The sequence below is a fragment of the Patella vulgata genome, chromosome 5 (assembly GCF_932274485.2).
Source record: "Patella vulgata chromosome 5, xgPatVulg1.2, whole genome shotgun sequence".
Taxonomy (NCBI): Eukaryota; Metazoa; Mollusca; class Gastropoda; family Patellidae; genus Patella; species Patella vulgata.
The window spans coordinates 37,389,940-37,402,659 of NC_065883.2; the positions used below are offsets into that span (position 1 = coordinate 37,389,940).

Here is a 12,720-nt window from a genome sequence, read left to right on the forward strand (position 1 = left end):
ATTAATTTTCTACGGAAAGACAACCCAGCCATGTTTTATAAACTCTTCAAGAAGAGTAAGAACTTGATGGACCCTTCGTTTACTATAGATAACTTCTATGAACATTTTAGTAACTTGGCTTTAAATATAACACATAATATTGATCATGATGTAAACGAATTCTTATCTCAATATGATAATCAGACACTTTCTGAAAACGAAGTAAAGGATGACCTTGATGTTGGCCTTAATGGGCCAATTACTTATCACGAGATTTATAAAGCCATCAAGAACTTAAAAAAGAACAAATCTTGTGGAATTGATGGAATTATTAATGAAGTATTTATTTATTGTTCACAACAACTTGTACCCGTTTTAAACATTTTATTCAATAATATTTTAGAATCTGGTTGTTTCCCAGCTACTTGGTGTATTAAACTGTTTCAATGGCATTTAGTAATTGAACTAGAGTATACAGGTCACAATTCTATGGAATACAATTACTGCTTTTTACTGAGCGACGTTTCGACTAGGCTTCTCTAGTCATTATCAAGCTATGATAAAAAATGAGAATATGACAGGACAATATATACATGTACACAACAATGCTTAGTTAATGCTGACAAACCAGGGATGTAACTTAATTACGTGTACCTAATGGTAATCTGATTTAATTATACGCTAATAAATAATAATACCAATTAACCTAAAATATTGACTAATTGATTAATGGATAAGTTGTTGTGTAGTATACACAATGATTAGTGGGTTTTAATAATACAAACGTTGCAAGAAAATGAAAATTGATGAAATGTTATCAACGACCCCTTTCACTGAAATAAATACAAATGATAAAAGAATAGATTGTTGTGGAGTATTTACAACGATTTGATGAGGTTTTGATAATGACAACATCCCACGAAGATTAGATTTGATTGGTGTTATGACCAAAATAATTGATATGTGGATGTTGATGCGAGTGATTACACTGATATACGAAAAACCCTTAGAACAATGACTGCACAAATGATCAATAGTCCCCTGAAGGCTGACAATTAAAAATATTGAGTGGTACTTCACTGGATGTTATAGTGATGTAGAAAAGCAGGGTTAGAAATATTGAGTGCATTAAATTACAATAACCGCAGGCCTGAAATGCAAAAATGCCTGAAAAGCAAAAATAGTTGGGAATTATTAGTTTCATTTTTGCATATTATGATGGTTATTACAAACTTAAAGTTATTACTGGAATATTGATAAGTATTAAAGTCCAATGGTCCAACGTAAAACCACTATGCAAGAATATATGCAACAAGAGAGCGCGCCGATTAGATGAAGCCATTCAAATACGACGACACAAACCAACGATGAACAGAGATCAAGGATTGTTCCTCCCCAGGGCGTATGATATTCTTATCACATAATCAAGGCTAAGCATAATTCCACTTTTTTCTTTTTTATCATATTTAATACTTATCAATATTCCAGTAATAACTTTAAGTTTGTAATAACCATCATAATATGCAAAAATGAAACTAATAATTCCCAACTATTTTTGCTTTTCAGGCATTTTTGCTTTTCAGGCCTGCGGTTATTGTAATTTAATGCACTCAATATTTCTAACCCTGCTTTTCTACATCACTATAACATCCAGTGAAGTACCACTCAATATTTTAAATTGTCAGCCTTCAGGGGACTATTGATCATTTGTGCAGTCATTGTTCTAAGGGTTTTTCGTATATCAGTGTAATCACTCGCATCAACATCCACATATCAATTATTTTGGTCATAACACCAATCAAATCTAATCTTCGTGGGATGTTGTCATTATCAAAACCTCATCAAATCGTTGTAAATACTCCACAACAATCTATTCTTTTATCATTTGTATTTATTTCAGTGAAAGGGGTCGTTGATAACATTTCATCAATTTTCATTTTCTTGCAACGTTTGTATTATTAAAACCCACTAATCATTGTGTATACTCCACAACAACTTATCCATTAATCAATTAGTCAATTTTTTAGGTTAATTGGTATTATTACTTATTAGCGTATAATTAAATCAGATTACCATTAGGTACACGTAATTAAGTTACATCCCTGGTTTGTCAGCATTAACTAAGCATTGTTGTGTACATGTATATATTGTCCTGTCATATTCTCATTTTTTATCATAGCTTGATAATGACTAGAGAAGCCTAGTCGAAACGTCGCTCAGTAAAAAGCAGTAATTGTATTCCATAGAATTGTGACCTGTATACTTGGTGTATTGGTGTAATAGTGCCTGTTTTCAAAAAGGGCGATTCCAGTGACCCTGACAATTATAGAGGAATTACCCTTGTTAGCTGCTTGAGCAAATTATTCACTGGCATATTAAACAATAGATTATTAGAATATGACAAATCACATTGTAGTATTATTCATTCCCAGTTTGGTTTCAGAAAAGGTTTATCAACTACAGATGCTATTTTTATTCTAAATACGTTGATCAACCGAATTTTAAAACATAAAAAACGTCTTTATTGCTGTTTTGTTGACTATTCAAAAGCCTTTGACTTAATCACACGAGTAAATCTATGGTATAAACTAATTCAGGAAGGCATAAAAGGAAACATTTTAAAAATTGATACGTTCTCTATATGATCAGGTAAAATGTTGTGTTAAACTACATGGTGATTTGTCGAACTTTTTTAATTGTAATTCAGGTCTATTTCAAGGCGAAATTTTAAGTCCCATATTATTTTCATTTTACATTAATGATATTGAAAACCATTTGTACTCTGAAAATTGTCCATCCATTCCATTAGATACCATGAACCTTTTTCTTTTAATGTACGCGGACGACAATGTGGTGTTCTCGGAAACTCCCGAGGGTTTACAACAGTTGCTTGACTCATTATGTAAATATACTTGTAAATGGAACCTCACTGTAAATACGAAAAAAACTAAAATTGTTGTTTTTAGAAATGGGGGGAAATTATCAGAAAATGAATAATGGTTTTATAATGGTAATGAATTAGAAATTGTTGACACTTTTAACTATTTAGGATTGATTTTAAACTATAATGGTAAATTTTTGAAAACCCAGAAACATGTAGCTGATCAGGGCAGGAAAGCTTTATTCTCTGTATTAAGAGTATGTAATGATAACTTTTTTAACATTGAAACTAAATTGTCAGTATTTGATACTTATGTCGGAAGCATTTTATCATATGGTGCAGAAATATGGGGATTTCATAAAGCCGCTAATGTGGAGAAAGTTCAATCAAATTTTTATAAGCGAATATTAGGAGTTAGACAAACAACTATACACAGTATGATTTATTTTGAATTAGGTCGATTACCCTTACATGTAATGAGAAAAATTAGAATTTTTAAATATTGGACAAAACTACTAAATACTGATAATAAGATTTTAAAATGTTGTTTACAGGACCAGGTATCTAATAAAAGTCAATGGATTACAAATATAAGGAATGAATTATTTCAAATAGGTCTAGGCTATATTTGGGAAAATAGAGAATTCTGTAACTCATCATATTTCAAATCCATTAAGCATAGAATTTTAGATATTTTTAAACAATTATGTATAGAACATATTTGTAATTCATCAAAGGGTTTCTTTTATCAGCATTACATTTCAAATTTTAACTTGCAATATTATTTGTCCAAATCCATTCCATATAAATATGCTAATAATATTTCAAAAATCCGTTTATCTGCCCATAACTTATTTATAGAAACCGGTAGATACAACAGTGTTGCTAAAAATAAAAGGTTTTGTAAATTTTGCGATAATGATGATGTTGAAGATGAGTACCATTTTGTATTAATATGTAAAAAATATAAAGATATGAAACGAATATCTTTATATTTATATTAAGCCATATTATAGAATTAATCCAAGTGTATATAAATTTATTCAACTTCTGACTGTACATAATATTAAGGAATTGACAAACCTAGGAAAATATCTATCAATAGCTTTTGAATTGAGAAATAAATCTCTCCAAAATCTAACGATATAAATTGACATCTTAAATACTTGTAAAAAAAAAAGGAAATTGTCTACTCTCCCGAAAATAACAACCTTGTAAATAATTTCACATTTGCATGTATATATGTTCTGTATATTGTACTGTATCTGATGGGCATGTATGAACTATAAATCACTGTCTGATTTTTCGTTCATATGTCAAAGGGTCGAAGGTGTAGATATAAGTTTATGGAACCATTTCTACACTGAAGGTGCAAGAACAACCAAAAATATGTTGAAGGTTGGCATTCAAAGTTAAAGAAAGTATCGTCAAACCATCCGAATATTTTTAGATTCATAGAACTACGTCAGAACAGGGTTACACAGAGATACAAATTTTACAATATGGAAATGGAGGCGTTTCAGTCCAAAGAAAAGAAAATACATAGAATTAAACAGAAGAATACATGATGAAAAACAAAGATTATGAACTGGTTTGACGACTTTATATGAATATGGAAATTCGATATCACATTAAGTCGGATTATAAATATACATGTAAAATACTAAATTTGTTAATAAAATAACTTGTATATAAAGTAGTTAATATTGATATGAAAAATATATATGTACATGCTAAATTTGTTAATAAAATAAATTTTATGTAAAGTGGTTAATATTGATATGAAATGAAATAAAATGAAATGGGGTTGAACGTCCTACTGTTCTGCTCCTAACCTGGGCTAATGAAGATGGGCATACGCCATACAGTGTGCTATGAGGGAAATTTTGCCCGGACAGCGGCACTACGGCCTACTCTTATATCGAATTCCAAGTGCCAAGGGATCTTTTACGTGCACGCCATTGTATACACGGGACCTCGGTTTTTCGTCCCATCCGAAAGACTAGACAGCTTTCCTTGTCAGCCCCTCCGTCCTGCATCACTGACAAGGGAGAACCACGCCGGAAAATCTGGATGAACTTTCTCGGCCAATGCAGGGATCGAACACCCGACCTCCAGGCTAGCGAGCTAGCGTCTTACCCACTTAGCCACGTGATCCCCAATGTTGATATGAAAAAGACTATAGTTTTAACACCATTGTTACCCTAATTAGTACTGGTCCAATGATTTTACCTGGAAAACAATAGCCGCTGGGAAAGTGAGAACACCCCGTAAGGTGGAACTGCATGCTTTCTGATATGGTTAGGTTATTTGAGCCTAAAAATGTGCCTGCATGCGACGATGGGGGTACGGTAAAGGAAGTAATCGAACACCCGACCTCCAGGCTAGCGAGCCAGCGTCTTAGCCACTTGGCCACCGTGATCCCCTTTCTTTGATCTGTTATATCATGGACCGTATATGGTTAAATCACAGGGTAATTCTGTTATTGACTTTCCACTGTAACCGATGTAAATTCAGTGAAATGCATCTTGACACTTTTTTTTCTTCTTAATATTTTAACAGAATGTGGTATATTTTAAATGTTTCATATTCATGTAACAATGCATACATTTCGCTTTTTGTTATTAAATCATCGTAGCTAATTCAATTTCGGTGAACTTATCTAAAATCATAATGACATATTAACTAACAATACGAATATACTTTACTACAAAAACATCGGTGAACTGACCTAAAATCTAAAATCATAACGCCAATTAACAAACAATACGATGAACTGACCCACATCTGCTAAATTGGGCCTTTTCGACTTTACCAGTCTACCTACCTGCACATATGTAGTACCAGTGAATATGTGATAGCATTTTAAAAACCCTCGTTCCAGTCTATATTTGGTTAGTATATATTTCAGAATTTTAGTCAATGACACAGACCACATTAATTTTACAAAATTAAAAAATGCCGGAACCTACAATTACCCTAGCCTAAACTAATAAATTCATTGATCGCCACAAAATTATCTAAAATATACTATTTATTTATGTTGTGTAACAATTTAAATTTAATTCTAAGCAGAAGCCCTACTGAAAATTCTGTTCACTGTAAGAGTGTAAGCCTACAGGTAGATGCTGCATGACTACCGTTTCATTTTTCAATTTATCAGTATGAGTATGAGAATTGAGATTGAGCTTGTTTAAAGAGTGCGAGTTCTTTTTAGGTAGTGGCTATTTGCCACATGTGGTAAGCAAGAATTTCAAAATAGCCTTACGACTACAGACCGCAATTGTTACCCGATTTTAATGACACTTACAGATTATGATAACATCGATAACATCTCCGAGTAGCAAAACTTCCGACCACTTCCGGTTGGCGGTTTCCGAGATATGGGGGTTACCACACATTTCATGTGGCACGGCTACAGACCGCAATTATGAACCGATATCCATGAAACTTACAGAATATGATAACATTAATAATATCTCAGAGTAGCCAAAATCTCGACCACTTCCGGTTAGAAGTTTCGGAGATATCAGGTTACCACACATTTCATGTGGCACGGCTACAGACCGCAATTACCAACCGATTTCAATGAAACTTGCACATTATAATTACATTAATAATACCTCAGAGTAGGCAAAATTTCGGCCACTTCCGGTTAGCGGTTTTCGAGATATCATGTTACCACACATTTCATGTGGCACGGCTACAGACTGCAAATACCAACCCATTTCAATGAAACTTGCAGATTATAATTACATTAATAATATCTCAGAGTAGGCAAAATTTCGACCACTTCCGATTAGCGGTTTCGGATTATCAGGTTACCACACATTTCATGTGGCACGGCTACAGACCGCAATTACCAACCGATTTCAATGAAACTTGCAGATTATAATTACATTAATAATATCTCAGAGTAGGCAAAATTTCGACCACTTTCGGTTAGCGGTTTCGGATTATCAGGTTACCACACATTTCATGTGGCACGGCTACAGACCGCAATTACCAACCGATTTCAACGAAACTTGCAGATTATAATTACATTAATAATACCTCAGAGTAGGCAAAATTTCGACCACTTCCGGTTATCGGTTTCCGAGATATCAGGTTACCACACATTTCATGTGGCACGAATAACGAATAACGATTCAACTTAGCACTGCCTACTATCGTCCAGTCATCTCGTGCACGGATTAGTACAATTAACTGAAAAAGGCGCTATTGCACATTCGTACCTCTACCAGTTCCCGTGGTCGTAGGCACTTAATTTCTAACGAGAGAGAACTTCATCCGTTTGACGCCATTTGCTTTGTTTACTATTTAGACTCGAATAACAAGACACTAAGACGGAAACCGACACACTGCACTAGCTGCCTAACACTGCAGTTCATAAAAATTAATATAATTTTCGTATACTTTAATTTTTGCGCGAAGCCACCATTTTCTATAAAATACTATTTGGTGTTGATCAGTGGACTGGCCTTTAGGTGTGAATATTGCCGTGACCTTGATTTCGACCTTGAGTCCAAACTTCCCATCCATATCGGGGCCTTTGCGTTTATGCTTGCCGTGGCCTTATTAAAATGTATTATCAGTCTCTGCTTTCACCTCGAACATTAAAATGTTCGAGGTGAAAGCAGAGACGACGTCCTTCAGAAAAGATAATTGGTTCAAAGTCGTAGGCCAAGGTCATCTTACAGAAAACTAAACTCAAACTTTTCAAAGTCATTTTTGGGACATTTGACCTTGACTTACGACCTTGACCCTGTAACCATTTTCGAAGGCTATCACCTTGGCTTGAATCATGGACGTTTACCTTGGTCCTGTCGCACACTGCTCGGTCAGAAAACGGTCAAACGCAGAGGGCCCGTGTCCGAAAGGAATTCAATGGGCGTGTTCGTCGAGTCTGTGCAGAAATCAAAATAGTTATTAGGGGCCCGTATGCATTATACATTTAAAATAAATTAGTTTTGTGGGAGGAATTAATTCAAAATATAAATAAATACAACTGGGTTGGGTTGGGGGGGGGGGGGGATTTCGATTTTCTCAAAGTGAATTCCGGTGATTTTCGGTGTTTAAAGTAATTTATCATTAATGCAAAATATTAGTAAATAGGATTGTCTTAAGTGCGTATTCTTTGTATATATGTTTTCAATGTGACCCCCCCCCCCTATGTCAGCTTCTGGATCCGTACAGCTTTTTTGCATGGCGATCTTGTTGACTTTTTGTTTTAGAATCAAAGACAATGGTTTGAATATACATTTTCTGCCAGGTTTTGGTGAATATTCATGATTTTGTAGCTGAAGGATACGAGAGTTAGGTTGGTTATGTTGAAATGTAGGACGGAAAATTTCCCGTTTGTAAGATCTCTACTTCCAGTTTGTATATCTCAAGTTTTCCATGATGAACCTCATACGTGCTTTTAAGGAAGAGGTTGTCACATATTGCTCCATCTGTGGTAGAAAGCGTTCTATCCAACAAAAATGTGGGCAAATATTAGAGCCGGTTTAAGAGACGGGGATTAAGTCAACGGGGAATACGTTGTTGATCTGTGACATTGGGGATGCTCGATTCACAGTCCAGAACGTCCCGAATTGACAGAATTGCAATCGAGTAACGCGGAATTCAGTTCTGTCACAGTTCTGTCAGTCCCAACAACGGGGGTGGTGTGAGTAGAATCGTGACGTAATTAAAAGGTTTCGGCTGCACGACGGGTTGGTTGAGATATTTACTTATTCAGTCAACGCATGCGCTGTAGCGCGAAATCCACCTTTTCACTCTTTTGTCACTGTTTTTGGAATTGAAGGAATTCAATTCCGGAACGTTCAATCGAGTACCCTCCATATTATGATCAAGGGGCGGTTACTCTAATTTACAAACGGAATCAGACCACAATTAATTTCCCCCGTGGACTATTTTCCCGAATCCAACTTTCTCCAAATTTCCGTTAGGCTGAACGCTTTTCACTACAGACGGAGCAACATGTCACAATCCTCTGGACTTGAAAGATGATTGCCATTCGTGTGTTTGCAAATAAAATAAAATACTGTGATATCTCTCCTGTGGAAGCAGACGTTTTTCTACCTTGACCTACCTAGTAACACTAATAGAGTAGCCCTACTACTGTCGTACTGAAAAGAAATTCTTCGAAACTTCCCAGTTGTTTTGTAACCATGAAGATTTGTGGACTATCAACTATTCTGAGATGTTTTCATCAGATGCCAAGACATTATTGTCAAAATAAAATTCAAATGAGACACCTTGCTAATAATAAAAGCTCAACAAAAAGAAAAGGTGTTCATACTACAAGAGTGCCAGCAGAAAAAGAGGATATGTCACTTATAAGGAACATAGGAATTTTGGCCCACATTGATGCTGGTAAAACTACCACTACAGAAAGAATGCTATATTATACAGGCTTGTCTACACATTTGGGTAAGTGCAATGAAATGAAATGGGGTTTAACTAGGCCTTATCACATTTGGAATTTACTTACAAAGATATTTGTAAATTGACCTTTATAACCCAAGAAATATGTATTTTTCTTACTAAAGCATATTTATGTATCAACCTTCAAATAACCAACCCAACTATAGGCCTATTGCAGGAACATAATATGTAAGTTTATATAGAAGTTGTGAATAAGAGGGTGGGGTTCCAAATCCTGACATAAAGTTCATGTCATATATTAACACAATGACAAGGGACAATTTTATGGACTCACAACTACTGAGTTTAATAGGATTGGTGGACGCTAGGGAATTGTGCTCTTTTATTCATATAAAGGGGACCCTTTGTTTCACCTACCTATTTTTCTTTGCAAGAGCATTATTTCATATGCATCCTTTGGGCTGGGGGGGGGGGGGGCGGTGCTGTGGTTTACCATTATAGCTTTTAATATATTCTGAATGATTCTGCCACTTGCGAAGGTGACATCTGTGCCCACATCTTGTTTGATCACTTTTCTAATCCGGTGTGAGATTTTGCCATGAAATGAAATAGTTAACCAGTTGGGTGGGGTACATGTAAGTGTTATTATTTATGAATCTGTACCTTAAATGTTCTAATTCAGTGGATATATTTTCTTTGTCACATATCTTGGTGGCTCGTTGGGTGAAAGTGGTGATGATAGACTTCTTAATTTGATGTGAATGATTTGATTTAATGTGAATGTATTGAACAGTGTGAGTTGTAGAGAATTTGTTGTCAGTTTTAGTCACTATGACATCAAGAAATGGGAGACTGTCATCCATTTTGGTTTGCATTGTGAATTTTATCCTGGTTTGTCGACTGTTCAGATAATGAAGTAGCGTTTCATGGTTGTCATTTTGATTGAGGATCACAAATATATCATCCACTTTCCTGTACCAGAAAAGTGGTTTGATTGGGGATGGCTGTTATGCATCTTTTTCAAAACTGGTCATAAATACTTCTGACAGTAGTGGAAACAGTGGGTTACCCATAGGTAGGCCATATATTTGTTGATAGTATTCGTCACCCCATCTAAAAAGTAGCAGTTATACAGAAGACGGTATAAGAATTTTGCTGTGTTGTAATATACTGAATCTCGGAACAAATCAATAAGCGAGCCTTGACGGGATTCTTATGAATATTAATGGTGGCACGTGTATGCCACAGTTTTTATCCGATTTGGATGAAACTTTAAATATATGTTTCTATCATAAAGATTTTGGTTCCTTTTGATAATCACACATATCTGAACATAACTTCCGAGATTATGGCCACTTATTGGTTGAAAAAATATCATTTTTAGCTTGTGGATTCTCTAGAGGTCACAATTTTGTTTCTGATTTTAAAAACCGTTAAGATATATCACCATTCCACCATAATGAAGGTTTAATTTGAATTTCAGGAAAATCAAACCGCCCGACAAAATGGCCGCTCTTTGCAGAGCCTCGTCTAAGGATTTGGTCGTGCGTGGCAATGTCGGGCGAAGCCCCACCCGCGAGCACCTCGGGTGTGACCCCGTGCAGTGGGTCTGCGGGGCCCTCCCCCAGAAAATTTTGAAAATTGACTCCCTTAGATTTGATTTCTGAGCACTTAAAAAATAGTTTCGGAGATTTGATACTCTATTAGTTTTGGCATCTTGTTAAACCATGGATTGATTAATACCCTGTAAAATCGAGATCAAAACACTGCTGCGGCTGACACATTATCACATCAAAGTAGGTATGTCATATAATTAAACCCTACTTGCTCAAGTATTGACATTTAAGTTTAAAGCTACACACTTGGAATATTAAAAGCTCAAATTTGCATTATCTACATCGTCCTACATCTACAGTCAGACAGTATTGTTTTTTTAGAAATTGTGGTCTGTCGTGAAAAACTTTTTCACAAAATCTCTGTCTTGATATAGTTCAGAATCGGGTAGTCTCATCCTTCGTTCATTTTTAGTGAGGAATGCGGAAACCGCTGGTCCGGGATTGAAGTTAACGGTTCCCACAGAGTTCAGACATAATGATAAAATCCAGTTCATTGTTTCTCTATTGAGGGATGAGCGTTTGTCCGACTTTATTTCAGTGTGTGATGAGATCACACGTTCGGTAATCATACTATGGGGGCATGTTACCAAATAGGTTTGCGTGAGCTTGTTTAATATACTTTTCTGGGTGGATTTTTTTAGTATTTTGTACAGCTTCGCAGTATCGCAATCATTACGTGAGAATGAACTTGAATTTGTCGCGAAATAACCAATACAATCATTCGCGAATTCATTGACCGATTGAACACCAAAAATATCCTCAACACATTCTCTACCAGAGGCAATCATATCACGTGCATTCATAGCGTTAGCGAACTCCACAATACCTTTAACTATGACCGATGCATCAGCAGCGACTCACTCTGACAAAAAGTTTTTCAACCCACTCACTAGTTTCATTCTTGATCACTTTTGCTTATATAGCAATTCAAGGTAGATCTTTTACCCGTACCTGTTGTTGTTGACTCATTCGCTTGGTTCTTCTCAGACCTATCACCTTTCGCAGCAATGATTTCCATGTGTTTCAGTATGAACGGTTGGTTACGAAGTACAGCTATGGCCAGATTGCGTCAGCGAATCGAACCTCATGATGTTTTGGGAAACAATGTGCTGATTAGTCACTTTGGCGCGTACACACATTCAAATCGTTGAGTCTGCTACCCGAAGCTCGATAATACCCAGCCAAACCCTTGAGATCTGATTTCCATCTTTTAAAGTTGAGGAAACAGGTGTACCAAGTCCTCTAGGACTAGATCAGACCTGTGGCCAATACACCAGACAGTAATAAATGAAATGAAATGAAATGGGGTTTAACGTCCTACTGTTCTCCTCCTATGCTGGGCTAATGAAGACGGGCATACGCCATACAGTGTGCTATGAGGGAAATTTTGCCCGGGCAGCGGCACTATTGCCTACTCTTATATCGAATTCCAACTGCCAAGGGATCGTTTACGTGCATTTTTCGGTTTTCCGTCTCATCCGAAGCACTAGACAGCTGTCCTTGTCAGGCCCTCTGTGCGTAGGGCTATGGCATGCACCCAAATATGCAACTTCCATGGTTAAATCGAGTGGATTTAGATACCTAGCTGTAATAAAGAAATTGCTCACAGAAAATTTGTCTGTGGATTTATCTATTTGTAATCCAGTACAGCAGCACTTTTCATAGCTTCTATTACTCTAGTCATTTCTAAATCTGAAACAACTTGCAACATTTCCCAATATGTATCCGGATTTCTGTATAACATCATTTGCGAGCTGGGGTTGAATTGAATGAAATCCGTATCCGGATTTTCCGTATACAAATTACGCAACTGTGTTTGCGCATGTAGGTGAGACATAGATCGAGAAGCCCATG

At 36.0% G+C, this 12,720-nt stretch overlaps 1 protein-coding gene across 6 annotated transcripts in view; it reads left to right on the top strand.

The window, feature by feature from the left end:
• The first annotated feature begins 8,033 nt into the window (after nt 1-8,033).
• Nucleotides 8,034-12,720, top strand: part of LOC126820654 (ribosome-releasing factor 2, mitochondrial) — a 102,325-nt gene continuing 97,638 nt past the window's right edge. For 4 of the 6 annotated variants that reach the window (XR_007680056.2, XM_050548754.2, XM_050548751.2 and 1 more), the window contains exon 1: nt 8,034-9,295. Coding sequence is in view for 5 of the 6 variants with exons in the window: in XM_050548754.2 (XP_050404711.1) it covers nt 9,034-9,295 (262 nt within the window). In the remaining variant the exon portion in view is untranslated. The remainder of the gene's footprint in view (nt 9,296-12,720) is intronic. The other 2 variants (XM_050548750.2, XM_050548749.1) reach the window with 2 other exon arrangements.